Raw genomic sequence first — 18597 nt, forward strand, 5'->3', positions numbered from 1 at the left:
TTTTGAAATTTTTGAAAAAAATATGCCTTGCTATACTTTTGATTTTGGGTGATTTTTGTTTTTTGTCATTTTTTGTGCCTTACTGCTTTTTTAGCCACGTTTAAGTATGTGCATTATAATTGCAGTGGTTTTTAGGGTCTATTGATGGTCCTAACTCAATTTTTTCTTTTTTGAAATTTTTGAAAAAATATGCCATGCTATAGCCTTACTTTTGATTTTGGGTGATTTTTGTTTTTTGTCATTTTTTGTGCCTTACTGCTTTTTAGCCCTGTTTAAGTATGTGCATTGTATTTGCAGTAGTTTTTGGGGTCTAATGATGGTCCTAACTGAAAGTTTTTTTTTTTTTTAATTTTTTTGAAAAAATATGCCATGCTATAGCCTTACTTTTGATTTTGGGTGATTTTTGTTTTTTTGTCATTTTTGAGCCTTACTGCTTTTTTAGCCCTGTTTAAGTATGTGCATTGTATTTGCAGTAGTTTTTAGGGTCTAATGATGGTCCTAACTCAATTTTTTTTTTTTCAATTTTTTGAAAAAATATGCCTTGCTATAGCCTTACTTTTGATTTTGGGTGATTTTTGTTTTTTGTCATTTTTTTGTGCCTTACTGCTATTTTAGCCCAGTTTAAGTATGTGCATTATATTTGCAGTAGTTTTTAGGGTTTATTGATGGTCCTAACTCAATTTTATTTTTTTTGAAATTTTTGAAAAAATATGCCATGCTATAGCCTTACTTTTGATTTTGGGTGATTTTTGTTTTTTGTCATTTTTTGTGCCTTACTGCTATTTTAGCCCTGTTTAAGTATGTGCATTATATTTGCAGTAGTTTTTAGGGTTTATTGATGGTCCTAACTCAATTTTTTTTTTTTTAAATTTTTGAAAAAATATGCCATGCTATAGCCTTACTTTTGATTTTGGGTGATTTTTGTTTTTTTGTCATTTTTTGTGCCTTACTGCTATTTTAGCCCTGTTTAAGTATGTGCATTATATTTGCAGTAGTTTTTAGGTTTATTGATGGTCCTAACTCAATTTTTTCTTTTTTGAAATTTTTGAAAAAATATGCCATGCTATAGCCTTACTTTTGATTTTGAGTGATTTTTGTTTTTTGTCATTTTTTGTGCCTTGTTGCTTTTTTAGCCCTGTTTAAGTATGTGCATTGTATTTGCAGTAGTTTTTAGGGTCTAATGATGGTCCTAACTCAATTTTATTTTTTTTGAAATTTTTGAAAAAAATATGCCATGCTATAGCCTTACTTTTGATTTTGGGTGATTTTTGTTTTTTGTCATTTTTTGTGCCTTACTGCTATTTTAGCCCTGTTTAAGTATGTGCATTATATTTGCAGTAGTTTTTAGGGTTTATTGATGGTCCTAACTCAATTTTTTTTTTTTGAAGTTTTTGAAAAAAAATGCCATGCTATAGCCTTACTTTTGATTTTGAGTGATTTTTGTTTTTTGTCATTTTTTGTGCCTTGTTGCTTTTTTAGCCCTGTTTAAGTATGTGCATTGTATTTGCAGTAGTTTTTAGGGTCTAATGATGGTCCTAACTCAATTTTATTTTTTTTGAAAATTTTGAAAAAATATGCCATGCTATAGCCTTACTTTTGATTTTGGGTGATTTTTGTTTTTTGTCATTTTTTGTGCCTTACTGCTATTTTAGCCCTGTTTAAGTATGTGCATTATATTTGCAGTAGTTTTTAGGGTTTATTGATGGTCCTAACTCAATTTTTTTTTTTTGAAATTTTTTGAAAAAATATGCCATGCTATAGCCTTACTTTTCATTTTGGGTGATTTTTGTTTTTTGTCATTTTTTGTGCCTCACTGCTATTTTAGCCCTGTTTAGGTATGTGCATTATATTTGCAGTAGTTTTTAGGGTCTAATGATGGTCCTAACTCAATATTATTTTTTTTTTGAAATTTTTGAAAAAATATGCCATGCTATAGCCTTACTTTTGATTTTGAGTGATTTTTGTTTTTTGTCATTTTTTGTGCCTTGCTGCTTTTTTAGCCCTGTTTAAGTATGTGCATTGTATTTGCAGTAGTTTTTAGGGTCTAATGATGGTCCTAACTCAATTTTATTTTTTTTTGAAATTTTTGAAAAAATATGCCATGCTATAGCCTTACTTTTGATTTTGGGTGATTTTTGTTTTTTGTCATTTTTTGTGCCTTACTGCTATTTTAGCCCTGTTTAAGTATGTGCATTATATTTGCAGTAGTTTTTAGGGTTTATTGATGGTCCTAACTCAATTTTTTTTTCTTGAAATTTTTGAAAAAATATGCCATACTTTTGATTTTGGGTGATTTTTTTTTTTTTGTCATTTTTTGTGACTTACTGCTTTTTTAGCCACGTTTAAGTATGTGCATTATAATTGCAGTGGTTTTTAGGGTCTATTGATGGTCCTAACTCAATTTTTTCTTTTTTGAAATTTTTGAAAAAATATGCCATGCTATAGCCTTACTTTTGATTTTGAGTGATTTTTGTTTTTTGTCATTTTTTGTGCCTTGTTGCCTTTTTAGCCCTGTTTAAGTATGTGCATTGTATTTGCAGTAGTTTTTAGGGTCTAATGATGGTCCTAACTCAATTTTATTTTTTTTGAAATTTTTGAAAAAATATGCCATGCTATAGCCTTACTTTTGATTATGGGTGATTTTTGTTTTTTGTCATTTTTTGTGCCTTACTGCTATTTTAGCCCTGTTTAAGTATGTGCATTATATTTGCAGTAGTTTTTAGGGTTTATTGATGGTCCTAACTCAATTTTATTTTTTTTTGAAATTTTTGAAAAAATATGCCATGCTATAGCCTTACTTTTGATTTTGGGTGATTTTTTGTTTTTTGTCATTTTTTGTGCCTTACTGCTATTTTAGCCCTGTTTAGGTATGTGCATTATATTTGCAGTAGTTTTTAGGGTTTATTGATGGTCCCAACTCAATTTTATTTTTTTGAAATTTTTGAAAAAATATGCCATGCTATAGCCTTACTTTTGATTTTGAGTGATTTTGGTTTTTTGTCATTTTTTGTGCCTTGTTGCTTTTTTAGCCCTGTTTAAGTATGTGCATTGTATTTGCAGTAGTTTTTAGGGTCTAATGATGGTCCTAACTCAATTTTATTTTTTTTGAAATTTTTGAAAAAATATGCCATGCTATAGCCTTACTTTTGATTTTGGGTGATTTTTGTTTTTTGTCATTTTTTTGTGCCTTACTGCTATTTTAGCCCTGTTTAAGTATGTGCATTATATTTGCAGTAGTTTTTAGGGTTTATTGATGGTCCTAACTCAATTTTATTTTTTTTGAAATTTTTTAAAAAATATGCCATGCTATAGCCTTACTTTTGATTTTGGGTGATTTTTGTTTTTTGTCATTTTTTGTGCCTTGTTGCTTTTTTAGCCCTGTTTAAGTATGTGCATTGTATTTGCAGTAGTTTTTAGGGTCTATTGATGGTCCTAACTCAATTTTTTTTTTTTGAAATTTTTGAAAAAATATGCCATGCTATAGCCTTACTTTTGATTTTGGGTGATTTTTGTTTTTTGTCATTTTTTGTGCCTTACTGCTATTTTAGCCCTGTTTAAGTATGTGCATTATATTTGCAGTAGTTTTTAGGGTTTATTGATGGTCCTAACTCAATTTTTTTTTTTTGAAATTTTTGAAAAAATATGCCATGCTATAGCCTTACTTTTGATTTTGGGTGATTTTTGTTTTTTGTCATTTTTTGTGACTTACTGCTTTTTTAGCCCTGTTTAAGTATGTGCATTATAATTGCAGTAGTTTTTAGGGTTTATTGATGGTCCTAACTCAATTTTTTTTTTTTGAAATTTTTGAAAAAATATGCCATGCTATAGCCTTACTTTGATTTTGGGTGATTTTTGTTTTTTGTCATTTTTTGTGCCTTACTGCTATTTTAGCCCTGTTTAAGTATGTGCATTATATTTGCAGTAGTTTTTAGGGTCTAATGATGGTCCTAACTCAATTTTATTTTTTTTGAAATTTTTGAAAAAATATGCCATGCTATAGCCTTACTTTTGATTTTGAGTGATTTTTGTTTTTTGTCATTTTTTGTGCCTTGTTGCTTTTTTAGCCCTGTTTAAGTATGTGCATTGTATTTGCAGTAGTTTTTTAGGGTCTAATGATGGTCCTAACTCAATTTTTTCTTTTTTGAAATTTTTGAAAAAATATGCCATGCTATAGCCTTACTTTTGATTTTGGGTGATTTTTGTTTTTTGTCATTTTTTGTGCCTTACTGCTATTTTAGCCCTGTTTAAGTATGTGCATTATATTTGCAGTAGTTTTTAGGGTCTAATGATGGTCCTAACTCAATTTTATTTTTTTTGAAATTTTTGAAAAAATATGCCTTGCTATAGCCTTACTTTTGATTTTGGGTGATTTTTGTTTTTTTGTCATTTTTTGTGCCTTACTGCTATTTTAGCCCTGTTTAAGTATGTGCATTGTATTTGCAGTAGTTTTTAGGGTCTATTGATGGTCCTAACTCAATTTTTTTTTTTTGAAATTTTTGAAAAAATATGCCATGCTATAGCCTTACTTTTGATTTTGGGTGATTTTTGTTTTTTGTCATTTTTTGTGCCTTACTGCTATTTTAGCCCTGTTTAGGTATGTGCATTATATTTGCAGTAGTTTTTAGGGTTTATTGATGGTCCTAACTCAATTTTTTTTTTTTTGAAATTTTTGAAAAAATATGCCATGCTATAGCCTTACTTTTGATTTTGGGTGATTTTTGTTTTTTGTCATTTTTTGTGCCTTGTTGCTTTTTTTTTTAGCCCTGTTTAAGTATGTGCATTATATTTGCAGTAGTTTTTAGGGTTTATTGATGGTCCTAACTCAATTTTTTTTTTTTGAAATTTTTGAAAAAATATGCCATGCTATAGCCTTACTTTTGATTTTGGGTGATTTTTGTTTTTTGTCATTTTTTGTGCCTCACTGCTATTTTAGCCCTGTTTAGGTATGTGCATTATATTTGCAGTAGTTTTTAGGGTCTAATGATGGTCCTAACTCAATATTATTTTTTTTTTGAAATTTTTGAAAAAATATGCCATGCTATAGCCTTACTTTTGATTTTGAGTGATTTTTGTTTTTTGTCATTTTTTGTGCCTTGTTGCTTTTTTAGCCCTGTTTAAGTATGTGCATTGTATTTGCAGTAGTTTTTAGGGTCTAATGATGGTCCTAACTCAATTTTATTTTTTTTGAAATTTTTGAAAAAATATGCCATGCTATAGCCTTACTTTTGATTTTGGGTGATTTTTGTTTTTTGTCATTTTTTGTGCCTTACTGCTATTTTAGCCCTGTTTAAGTATGTGCATTGTATTTGCAGTAGTTTTTTGGGTCTATTGATGGTCCTAACTCAATTTTTTCTTTTTTGAAATTTTTGAAAAAATATGCCATGCGATAGCCTTACTTTTGATTTTGGGTGATTTTTGTTTTTTGTCATTTTTTGTGCCTTACTGCTATTTTAGCCCTGTTTAGGTATGTGCATTATATTTGCAGTAGTTTTTAGGGTCTATTGATGGTCCTAACTCAATTTTATTTTTTTTAATTTTTTGAAAAAATATGCCATGCTATAGCCTTACTTTTGATTTTGGGTGATTTTTGTTTTTTGTGACTTACTGCTTTTTTAGCCACGTTTAAATATGTGCATTATATTTGCAGTAGTTTTTAGGGTTTATTGATGGTCCTAACTCAATTTTTTTTTTTTTTTAATTTTTGAAAAAAATATGCCTTGCTATAGCCTTACTTTTGATTTTGGGTGATTTTTGTTTTTTGTCATTTTTTGTGCCTTGCTGCTTTTTTTTTAGCCCTGTTTAAGTATGTGCATTATATTTGCAGTAGTTTTTAGGGTCTAATGATGGTCCTAACTCAATTTTCTTTTTTTTTGAAATTTTTAAAAAATATGCCATGCTATAGCCTTACTTTTGATTTTGGGTGATTTTTGTTTTTTGTCATTTTTTGTGCCTTGATGCTTTTTTAGCCCTGTTTAAGTATGTGCATTGTATTTGCAGTAGTTTTTAGGGTCTATTGATGGTCCTAACTCAATGGTTTTTTTTTTGAAATTTTTGAAAAAATATGCCTTGCTATAGCCTTACTTTTGATTTTGGGTGATTTTTGTTTTTTGTGCCTTACTGCTATTGTAGCGTTGTTTAAGTATGTGCATTGTATTTGCAGTAGTTTTTAGGGTCTATTGATGGTCCTAACTCAATGTTTTTTTTTTCTGAAATTTTTGAAAAAATATGCCTTGCTATAGCCTTACTTTTGATTTTGGGTGATGTTTGTTTTTTGTCATTTTTTGTGCCTTACTGCTTTTTTAGCCACGTTTAAGTATGTGCATTATATTTGCAGTAGTTTTTAGGGTTTATTGATGGTCCTAACTCAATTTTTTTTTTTTTTAATTTTTGAAAAAATATGCCATGCTATAGCCTTACTTTTGATTTTGGGTGATTTTTGTTTTTTGTCATTTTTTGTGCCTTACTGCTAATTTAGCCCTGTTTAAGTATGTGCATTGTATTTGCAGTAGTTTTTAGGGTCTATTGATGGTCCAAACTCAATTTTTTTTTTTCTGAAATTTTTGAAAAAATATGCCTTGCTATAGCCTTACTTTTGATTTTGGGTGATGTTTGTTTTTTGTCATTTTTTGTGCCTTACTGCTTTTTTAGCCACGTTTAAGTATGTGCATTATATTTGCAGTAGTTTTTAGGGTTTATTGATGGTCCTAACTCAATTTTTTTTTTTTTTAATTTTTGAAAAAATATGCCATGCTATAGCCTTACTTTTGATTTTGGGTGATGTTTGTTTTTTTGTCTTTTTTTTGTGCCTTGATTCTTTTTTAGCCCTGTTTAAGTATGTGCATTATAATTGCAGTAGTTTTTAGGGTCTAATGATGGTCCTAACTCAATGTTTTTTTTTTTTAAATTTTTGAAAAAATATGCCTTGCTATAGCCTTACTTTTGATTTTGGGTGATTTTTGTTTTTTGTCATTTTTTGTGCCTTACTGCTTTTTTAGCCCTGTTTAAGTATGTGCATTATATTTGCAGTAGTTTTTAGGGTTTATTGATGGTCCTAACTCAATTTTTTTTTTTTTTAATTTTTGAAAAAAATATGCCATGCTATAGCCTTACTTTTGATTTTGGGTGATTTTTGTTTTTTGTCATTTTTTGTGCCTTGATTCTTTTTTAGCCCTGTTTAAGTATGTGCATTATATTTGCAGTAGTATTTAGGGTTTATTGATGGTCCTAACTCAATTTTTTTTTTTTTAATTTTTGAAAAAAATATGCCATGCTATAGCCTTACTTTTGATTTTGGGTGATTTTTGTTTTTTGTCATTTTTTGTGCCTTGATTCTTTTTTAGCCCTGTTTAAGTATGTGCATTATAATTGCAGTAGTTTTTATGGTCTAATGATGGTCCTAACTCAATGTTTTTTTTTTTTTAAATTTTTGAAAAATATATGCCTTGTTATAGCCTTACTTTTGATTTTGGGTGATTTTTGTTTTTTGTCATTTTTTGTGCCTTACTGCTTTTTTAGCTCTGTTTAAGTATGTGCATTGTATTTGCAGTAGTTTTTAGGGTCTAATGATGGTCCTAACTCAATTTTATTTTTTTTGAAATTTTTGAAAAAATATGCCATGCTATAGCCTTACTTTTGATTTTGGGTGATTTTTGTTTTTTGTGCCTTACTGCTATTTTAGCCCTGTTTAAGTATGTGCATTATATTTGCAGTAGTTTTTAGGGTCTATTGATGGTCCTAACTCAATTTTTTCTTTTTTGAAATTTTTGAAAAATATGCCTTGCTATAGCCTTACTTTTGATTTTGGGTGATGTTTGTTTTTTATGACTTACTGCTTTTTTAGCCACGTTTAAGTATGTGCATTATATTTGCAGTAGTTTTTGGGGTTTATTGATGGTCCTAACTCAATTTTTTTTTTTTAATTTTTGAAAAAAATATGCCTTGATTTAGCCTTACTTTTTATTTTGGGTGATTTTTGTTTTTTGTCATTTTGTTGTGCCTTACTGCTTTTTTAGCCCTGTTTAAGTATGTGCATTGTATTTGCAGTAGTTTTTAGGGTCTAATGATGGTCCTAACTCAATTTTATTTTTTTTGAAATTTTTGAAAAAATATGCCATGCTATAGCCTTACTTTTGATTTTGGGTGATTTTTGTTTTTTGTCATTTTTTGTGCCTTACTGCTATTTTAGCCCTGTTTAGGTATGTGCATTATATTTGCATTAGTTTTTTAGGGTCTATTGATGGTCCTAACTCAATTTTATTTTTTTTAATTTTTTGAAAAAATATGCCATGCTATAGCCTTACTTTTGATTTTGGGTGATTTTTGTTTTTTGTCATTTTTTGTGCCTTACTGCTTTTTTAGCCCTGTTTAAGTATGTGCATTGTATTTGCAGTAGTTTTTAGGGTCTAATGATGGTCCTAACTCAATTTAATTTTTTTCAATTTTTTGAAAAAATATGCCATGCTATAGCCTTACTTTTGATTTTGGGTGATTTTTGTTTTTTGTCATTTTTTGTGCCTTACTGCTTTTTTAGCCACGTTTAAATATGTGCATTATATTTGCAGTAGTTTTTAGGGTTTATTAATGGCCCTAACTCAATTTTTTTTTTTTTTTAATTTTTGAAAAAAATATGCCTTGCTATAGCCTTACTTTTGATTTTGGGTGATTTTTGTTTTTTTGTCATTTTTTGTGCCTTGATGCTTTTTTAGCCCTGTTTAAGTATGTGCATTATATTTGCAGTAGTTTTTAAGGTCTAATGATGGTCCTAACTCAATTTTTCTTTTTTTTTTAGTTTTTAAAAAATTATGCCATGCTATAGCCTTACTTTTGATTTTGGGTGATTTTTGTTTTTTGTCATTTTTTGTGCCTTGATGCTTTTTTAGCCCTGTTTAAGTATGTGCATTGTATTTGCAGTAGTTTTTAGGGTCTATTGATGGTCCTAACTCAATGGTTTTTTTTTTGAAATTTTTGAAAAAATATGCCTTGCTATAGCCTTACTTTTGATTTTGGGTGATTTTTGTTTTTTGTCATTTTTTGTGCCTTACTGCTATTTTAGCCCTGTTTAAGTATGTGCATTATAATTGCAGTAGTTTTTAGGGTCTATTGATGGTCCAAACTCAATTTTTTTTTTTCTGAAATTTTTGAAAAAATATGCCTTGCTATAGCCTTACTTTTGATTTTGGGTGATTTTTGTTTTTTGTCATTTTTTGTGCCTTACTGTTTTTTTTTTAGCCCTGTTTAAGTATGTGCATTGTATTTGCAGTAGTTTTTAGGGTCTAATGATGGTCCTAACTCAATTTTTTTTTTCTGAAATTTTTGAAAAAATATGCCATGCTATAGCCTTACTTTTGATTTTGGGTGATTTTTGTTTTTTGTCATTTTTTGTGCCTTACTGCTTTTTTAGCCACGTTTAAGTATGTGCATTATATTTGCAGTAGTTTTTAGGGTTTATTGATGGCCCTAACTCAATTTTTTTTTTTTTTTAATTTTTGAAAAAAATATGCCTTGCTATAGCCTTACTTTTGATTTTGGGTGATTTTTGTTTTTTGTCATTTTTTGTGCCTTGCTGCTTTTTTTTTAGCCCTGTTTAAGTATGTGCATTATATTTGCAGTAGTTTTTAAGGTCTAATGATGGTCCTAACTCAATTTTTCTTTTTTTTTTTAGTTTTTAAAAAATTATGCCATGCTATAGCCTTACTTTTGATTTTGGGTGATTTTTGTTTTTTGTCATTTTTTGTGCCTTGATGCTTTTTTAGCCCTGTTTAAGTATGTGCATTGTATTTGCAGTAGTTTTTAGGGTCTATTGATGGTCCTAACTCAATGGTTTTTTTTTTGAAATTTTTGAAAAAATATGCCTTTCTATAGCCTTACTTTTGATTTTGGGTGATTTTTGTTTTTTGTCATTTTTTGTGCCTTACTGCTATTTTAGCCCTGTTTAAGTATGTGCATTGTATTTGCAGTAGTTTTTAGGGTCTATTGATGGTCCAAACTCAATTTTTTTTTTTCTGAAATTTTTGAAAAAATATGCCTTGCTATAGCCTTACTTTTGATTTTGGGTGATGTTTGTTTTTTGTCATTTTTTGTGCCTTACTGCTTTTTTAGCCACGTTTAAGTATGTGCATTATATTTGCAGTAGTTTTTAGGGTCTAATGATGGTCCTAACTCAATTTTTTTTTTTTTTAATTTTTGAAAAAAATATGCCATGCTATAGCCTTACTTTTGATTTTGGGTGATTTTTGTTTTTTGTCATTTTTTGTGCCTTGATGCTTTTTTAGCCCTGTTTAAGTATGTGCATTATAATTGCAGTAGTTTTTATGGTCTAATGATGGTCCTAACTCAATGTTTTTTTTTTTTTTAAATTTTTGAAAAAAATATGCCTTGCTATAGCCTTACTTTTGATTTTGGGTGATTTTTGTTTTTTGTCATTTTTTGTGCCTTACTGCTTATTTAGCTCTGTTTAAGTATGTGCATTGTATTTGCAGTAGTTTTTAGGGTCTAATGATGGTCCTAACTCAATTTTATTTTTTTTGAAATTTTTGAAAAAATATGCCATGCTATAGCCTTACTTTTGATTTTGGGTGATTTTTGTTTTTTGTCATTTTTTGTGCCTTACTGCTATTTTAGCCCTGTTTAAGTATGTGCATTATATTTGCAGTAGTTTTTAGGGTCTATTGATGGTCCTAACTCAATTTTTTCTTTTTTGAAATTTTTGAAAAAATATGCCTTGCTATAGCCTTACTTTTGATTTTGGGTGATGTTTGTTTTTTATGACTTACTGCTTTTTTAGCCACGTTTAAGTATGTGCATTATATTTGCAGTAGTTTTTGGGGTTTATTGATGGTCCTAACTCAATTTTTTTTTTTTTAATTTTTGAAAAAAATATGCCTTGATTTAGCCTTACTTTTTATTTTGGGTGATTTTTATTTTTTGTCATTTTTTGTGCCTTTTTGCTTTTTTAGCCCTGTTTAAGTATGTGCATTATATTTGCAGTAGTTTTTATGGTGTAATGATGGTCCTAACTCAATTTTTCTTTTTTTTTTAATTTTTGAAAAAATATGCCTTACTTTAGCCTTACCTCCGATTTTGGGTGATTTTTTATTTTTGTCATTTTTTGTGGCTTAATGCTTTCTTAGCCCTGTTTAAGTATGTGCATTATATTTGCGGTAGTTTTTGGGGTCTAATGATGGTCCTAACTCAATTTTATTTTTTTTGAAATTTTTTAAAAAATATGCCATGCTATAGCCTTACTTTTGATTTTGGGTGATTTTTGTTTTTTGTCATTTTTTGTGCCTTGATGCTTTTTTAGCCCTGTTTAAGTATGTGCATTATAATTGCAGTAGTTTTTAGGGTCTAATGATGGTCCTAACTCAATTTTATTTTTTTTGAAATTTTTTAAAAAATATGCCATGCTATAGCCTTACTTTTGATTTTGGGTGATTTTTGTTTTTTGTCATTTTTTGTGCCTTGATGCTTTTTTAGCCCTGTTTAAGTATGTGCATTATAATTGCAGTAGTTTTTATGGTCTAATGATGGTCCTAACTCAATGTTTTTTATTTTGAAATTTTTGAAAAAATATGCCTTGCTATAGCCTTACTTTTGATTTTGGGTGATTTTTGTTTTTTTGTCATTTTTTGTGCCTTACTGCTATTTTAGCCCTGTTTAAGTATGTGCATTATATTTGCAGTAGTTTTTAGGGTTTATTGATGGTCCTAACTCAATTTTTTTTTTTTTAATTTTCGAAAAAAATATGCCTTGCTATAGCCTTACTTTTGATTTTGAGTGATTTTTGTTTTTTGTCATTTTTTGTGCCTTGTTGCTTTTTTAGCCCTGTTTAAGTATGTGCATTATATTTGCAGTAGTTTTTATGGTGTAATGATGGTCCTAACTCAATTTTTTTTTTTTTTTAATTTTTGAAAAAATATGCCTTGCTATAGCCTTACCTCCGATTTTGGGTGATTTTTTATTTTTTTCATTTTTTGTGCCTTCCTGCTTTCTTAACCTATTTTAAGTATGTGCATTATATTTGCAGTAGTTTTCAAGATCTATTGATGGTCTTAACTCAGTTTTTTTTTTTTTTTAAATTTTGAAAAAAATGCCTTACTATAGCCTTTCCTCCGATTTTGGGTGATTTTTGATTTTTGTCATTTTTTGTGCCTTCTTGCTTTCTTTGCCTATTTTAAGTATGTGCATTATATTTGCAGTAGTTTTCAGGGTCTAATGATGGTCTTTTTTTTTTTTTGAAAAATATGAACATTCAAAACCTCCGTTTTGAGGTGTTTGAAATGTTTTTCTCAAATTTTATACCTTACGACAGCCTTACCTTCGTTTTGAGGCGTTTTAAAAAAAATTTGCAAAATGTTATGCCTTTTTATAGCCTTACCTCCGTTCTGAGGTGTTTGAAATTTTTTGGTCAAATGTTATGCCTTACTACCGTTTTCAGGCGTTTGAAAAGTTTTCGTCAAATTTCATGCCTTACTGTAGTCTTACTAACGTCTTGAGGCGTTTGAAAATGTATCTTCAATTTTTTCACTGTTTTGGGTTGTTTGAAATTTTTTTGTCAAATTTTATGCCTTACTATAGCCTTAATAACGTTTTGAGGCATTTTAAAATTCGTTCACAAATTTTTTGCCTTACTATAGCCTTTCTTCTGTTTTTAGGAAATTGAAATTTTTTTGTTTAATTTCATGCCTCACTATAGCTTTACCTTCGTTTTGAGGCTTTGACATTTTTTCTCACTTTTTTAGGCCTTACTATAGCCATACCTCCGATTCGAGCGTTTGAAATCTTCTCTTTGAATTTTGGTGCCTTACTATATTTTTACTTCCGTTTTGAGGTGTTTGAGTTTTTTTCGCAAGTTTTTATGCCTTTCTGAAGCTTTACATACGTTTTGAGGTGTTTGAAATTTTTTCATCGTTTTTAGTGCTTTACTATAGCCTTTCCTCCGTTTTGAATTTTTTGCGTTACAATAGCTTCACCTCGGTTTTGAGGCGTTTGAAATCTTTTCGACAAATTGTATGCCTTTATATAGCCTTACCTCCGTTTTGATTTTTTTTCGTCAAATTTCACTCCTTGCTATAGCCTTACCTCCTTCTTTTTCTGAGATAAGGATATACAGTAGTAAGGCATAAAAATAGAAACTTTTGGGTATTTTTTTCTGAGATAAGGATATCATAAGACCATCAAAACTAGTTCAAATGTGATGAGCACATTTAAACTGGGTGTAAAAATGTTCCAATTCTATGGCTTACACATACGTTATCAATAAAATATTTTTCATATCCACTTTTTCTGCTACTTGTCAGTTGTCTTGAGGATCATTTTATTATATAAAAAAATATATTGGTATACTCACAGAAAAAAGATATTGGACTTGTGGTTGTCTCTATGCACATGGACATTGAGTTTTTTTCATGAGAACTTTGCTACTACTACATATTCAAGTAATTTTTTTTTTTTTTCTTCAATTGTGATGTCTATAGACAACATTTTGCACATTCATGCTTGTTGTGTTTTTAATGCCTGTGCGTTAAGGAAAAGTCCTTGGTGAAAAAGCTTTACATTCACACGCTTTTCTGCACTTTATAGCATGTTTAATCTTCAATTGTTGGTCTTTGAAGGATTTCTCTGACCCTCGTCCTCCTGGCTGCATTGGCCTGTCTGACAGATGTGGCTGAAGGAAGGACCAAAAGCTCATCATCAGGTAACACAAAATCACTCATATACTCTGGTATTAAGATGCCATTTTGAACAAGTAATATCCTCTTCTGATGAAATGAAAACATAATCAAATTTTCTTTTTTTTTTTTTTACCTTGTCTGCACATCAAAGGTCAATCCATCTCAATCAATCAATCAATCAATCAATCTTTATTTGTATAGCGCCAAATCATAACCAATGGTATCTCAAGACACTTTACAGTAGAGCAGTCTTAAGGACGGACTCTTCATTTTATGGATACACACATATGCATATATACGTATATACACATACATATGTATCCCACACCCAACATGAATTCATCATGGCGGCAAGGAAAACCTTCTGTTAAGCAGCAGGAACCTTGTGTGGATCCCATTCCTATGATGAACAGCCATCCACGTTATGCTGTGTTGGGTGTGTGCAGAGGAAAGGGTGGAGACAGAGTTGTTGAGACTCTGTAACTCCACACTGAGGATCCCACGGACCTGCAAGACAAAAGCCAGAAGGAGTACAGGAGCAAACACACAAGGGAAGAAGCAGACATAGAGGGAGTGTTTGAGAGAGGAATGGGACCCTCTCCGGTCCCTCTCTAACCTAAATGACCTCTCTCTTAACGCCCTCTCCAACCTCTCTCCAACCGAGCATGCCAGACCCCCCCGGCAGTCTATGCCTATTGCATCTTAGGTCAACACTACATGTCGTGCAATCTTTTCACGACAGCAGTGCATGTTTTGGTATTGCAATTAAATAAACAAATGTATTTTATCGCATAATTGTGACCATCACCAGCCCTACCTAAGGAAGAAAAACTTTATTAAAAGGAGAATATAAAAAGAGAGTGTTACACCTAAGTGAGGGGGAAGGGAACAGGGAAGAGGGAGTCAGGGTAGGAAAATTGAGAGGGTGTGGAAGAGTCAGCTGTTTTAAGTTGAGAGTGAATAATTGTAGTATAGTTCGTTATAGTTGTGCATATTGTGTTGTGTAATCAGTTAGGCATTAAAATTTAATGAGTTAATGCAAAAAAGATAAACCAGATGCAACACATAGACAAATACATTTATGAAATAAAAGTAACACAAGTTTGATGTTGACTTTTTGACACTGTGTATGGCTTAAAAACAAATTCAGATGTTAGTTGAAAAACATTACAATGGAACAATTTCAGCTTCAATCTATGTTTGGGCTCAGCCCAGTCAGTCTGATAAACATCAATTATTGTGTGTATGTTCCAGGCTCCAGATCCAGGCGAATGATTGGAGGAACCTTGTCCCCTCATGTCCCCTGGCAGGCTATGGTCTACCTTGGTGAAAGCATACTGGATGGTGGTTATGCAGGTGGTGCTCTCATCTCAGACCGCTGGGTGCTGACAGCTGGGAGAAACCTTTTTGTGAGAAAGAGTCGACAGGACATTCATGGCTCAAATCCCGTCATCCCCAAAGTGTACCTGGGAATCACAAACAAGGCTGAGGCTGAGGCCTCAAAGGAGGTCACTGTGGAGAAGGTGAGACCATTTGTTTTTTTTAATAAACACAAACATTTGAATTTTATTTTTTTCATTTTATTTTAATTGTTGACCACTCATTTTATATCTTTTTGCTTGTGATTATAAACTATTTCCATACATAATTTAAAAGAAGAGAATACCGGAAGAACATTTAATTTCAGCTTGATTTATAAACTTTGTATAGATGTAATTGTTATAATTTATAGTGTACTGCCATTGTTTTATACTAAACAGTCTTTGCTGAGCTTTAAAATTTAGATGTTTTGAAGCTAAACATGAAATCTCAGAAACGTGTTTGGAAAAAAATGCATTTTTAAAAACACTAACTGCTTTTTCTGTGAAGCATTCTTTGATTTTTATTACTTATTCAAGAGTTGACCATGTTAATACTGGTTCCACGGGCTTGGCTAGTGTTTACAGTGAATGTCCAAAAGCAGGACTTAGACCTTGGTGATCAGAGCTGTTAATTTCTTCCATTGGGCATTTATATTTTTTTTATTTGTTTCGAAATTTGTATTTATTTATTTCAAACGAACAAATAAAAATTGGATGAAAATGAAAGCAAATTTTAAAAAAAACTCAATGGAAATCTCTATGAAATAAAATTTAAAAAAAAGGAAATTTCAATATAATACATTTGATTCCTTCAATTAGGGATAGGAAGAAGCATATGCTTGTCAAGTGTTAGGTGCATGCTCCAAACGGCATTAGGACCCAAAAGCAGACCACAACAGCTTATCTGTATCGTTGATCCAAAAAGAAGGCACAGATAATGGGCGGAGAAGCTCAGGTGGGCTGGCGCTGTGGGGTCAGAGCGGGAGGGCGTGGCTGGAGGGCAGATTGAGCACAGAAGAGTTCAAGAACAGGGAGACAATACGTTTTATTTGAGTGTTTACCAATAGGATAGCTTACGAACTGGCATCCGATGCAGCTTCACACAGGTCCTTTATACTGCAGGAAAAGGTGGCGCTGAAGGGTTGATGATGAGCAGGTGTGTAGATGGCACAGGTGAGTTGATGGAATGAGGCGCCGCCCCACACAGACATGGGGAGGAAACAAAAAAACAAAAAAAAACAGGGCACACAACTTAACATCAAGTCATACCCCCATTCGTCCCCGCTAACAAATGCAAAATCGGATGAAATGAACTAAATTGACAATACAAATAAATACTCCAATCGAGCCATTAAGAAAAACAGAACAAAAAACAGAATGCACAACACCTATCAGATTTCATTTCTGTACTTTTCAAAGACATATCTTTTGTACAATTTTTTGAACTGCATTATATTCATCAAAATCGTTACACAAAAACATCCCACAAATGGACATACACATACACATTTTGATCTTCACCGTAAACATTATATTTGAATGCAACGAAAGGCAAAAACAATATATTTCTCCTGCTATAGGTTGTTCTTCATCCACGTTTCCAGAACTACTCTGACTGGGACAATGACCTGGCTTTGATCCAGCTAAAGTCTCCTGTGGTAATCAGTGACAAAGTGACCCCCATCCCTCTACCAGAGAGGGGCCAGGACCTGGCTGTGCATGGATCAGGTGCTGTAGCGGGCTGGGGCTGGGGTGTCCACCTCACCCCTGCCATGTCCCTCAAACACCTCGTTCTCCCTCTGGTCAATCACGCCGTCTGCAAGGAAGAGTATAGGAGCAGTGATCGAACTCCAGCTGTCGATGACAACATGTTTTGCACCAGTGCCACTCAGTTTGATGAGAACGTGTGTTTTGGAGATGCAGGAGGTGCTCTGGCTGTCACCGATGCTGAGACTGGGGACGTGTATGCTGCAGGGATCCTGTCCTATGATAAAAGCTGCAGTAGGTACAAGCATGGAGTCTATATGAAGCTCTCATCTTATTTGCCCTGGATTCACAGTGTCATCAGGGGCGACACAGAGGGATCATCTGCTCTGCGCTCTAATGTAATGTCTAAGATGTACCGACAGCAAGCTTGATAACTAAAAGATAGTTTTGGGAAGAACCAAAGTTAAATATCAAGTATTTTTGTTTAAAAAAAAAATAAATTCTTGTAACAAAATGTACAATTCTCATTGATGTATACTCTTCATGCCTTGAACTGATTGAGACAGCAATAAAAGACAAATAACTGACAATGGCTGGACATGTTTTTATATTTTAATTCATACTTTTAATTCATTAAAATCTGGTCTTTGCATTATAGCTTACATGTTTGCATTTCAAATGAAAAACACATTGTTGGCATTTATATGTAACCTATGAATATGATGGTGTTGCCGCTGCAGTCGTTAAAGCTGCAGTATGTAAGTTTTTTTTTTTTTTTTTAGCTTCATTTGGCCAAAAATGCATAATCACCTTTGAGCATAATGTAATTCAAAGTGTTCTGAAAGGACAGTGCACCTTTAGAAATCCAGGAGCGTGACGCAACCTTTCAGGTCAATTTTCTAATTACCCCACGGGGATGAGTAAAGTTTTTTCTGAGTCTGATCCTGATTCAGCCAAGCAGAGATCAATCAGACGAGATACATCACATGTAAACCTAAGAGAAATATGTCCAAGGTGGAGAGGACAGATGCAATTCTACAGCGTGATACGTGCATTCATGTCAGAGTCTCTAAAACACAAGGAAACTCTCCAATAACAACAACAAGATAAAGTCCCTGCATTTGTCACTAGTCTCTATTGAGAAAAAAGTTGCTAAGAGCTCCACAGTTGTGCGCGTTCATGAGGATACCAAGTAAGGGACGATAGGTTTCAAAACAGGGTGGGGAGGGTGGAGCGTGGTTGTTTCTATACAAGTCTCACAATTCTACATACTGCAGCTTTAAGACAGTGATTAAAACAAAAGCAGTTTGGCATCGCCCTCTGACAAACATATACCTCCATTCAATGCTGCAACACTAAAACAGCAACTCTACATCACTGAATCTACACACCATGCAAAATAACATGTCTATGACATATTTTACAAATATCTACTCTTACATTTGGTAAAATGGACTTGATTTTATATAGCCCTTTATCACCACACTGAAGCAGTCTCAAAGCACTTTACATACCAGCTCATTCACCCATTCACTCTCACATTCACACACCAGTGGGACAGGACTGCCATGCAAGGCGCTAGTCGACCACTGGGAGCAACTTAGGGTTCAGTGTCTTGCCCAAGGACACTTCGACGCATAGTCAGGTACTGGGATCGAACCCCCAACCTCTCGATCAGAAGACGACCCACTACCACCTGAGCCACGGTTGTACATCACACTTTTACATTACAAGTATTCAGTGTATTTGTATGGTGCCAAGTACATCTCATGGCACTTTTCACAAAATATAGTTATGTTTTATTTAAAAAAAAAATAAAAATAAAAAAAATACACATGAGCAAGCATCAAAGATGC

The 18597-nt window shown here is 32.0% G+C and overlaps 1 protein-coding gene across 1 annotated transcript in view; it reads left to right on the forward strand.

Moving 5' to 3' along the window:
• Positions 1-17172, forward strand: part of hp (haptoglobin) — an 18514-nt gene extending 1342 nt beyond the window's left edge. The window contains exons 2-4 of the mRNA XM_028474011.1: positions 13614-13696; positions 14928-15196; positions 16615-17172. Coding sequence (XP_028329812.1) covers positions 13614-13696; positions 14928-15196; positions 16615-17172 — 910 coding nt within the window. The remainder of the gene's footprint in view (positions 1-13613; positions 13697-14927; positions 15197-16614) is intronic.
• Positions 17173-18597: the final 1425 nt, after the last annotated feature.

The sequence above is a fragment of the Gouania willdenowi genome, chromosome 3 (assembly GCF_900634775.1).
Source record: "Gouania willdenowi chromosome 3, fGouWil2.1, whole genome shotgun sequence".
Lineage (NCBI taxonomy): Eukaryota > Metazoa > Chordata > Actinopteri > Blenniiformes > Gobiesocidae > Gouania > Gouania willdenowi.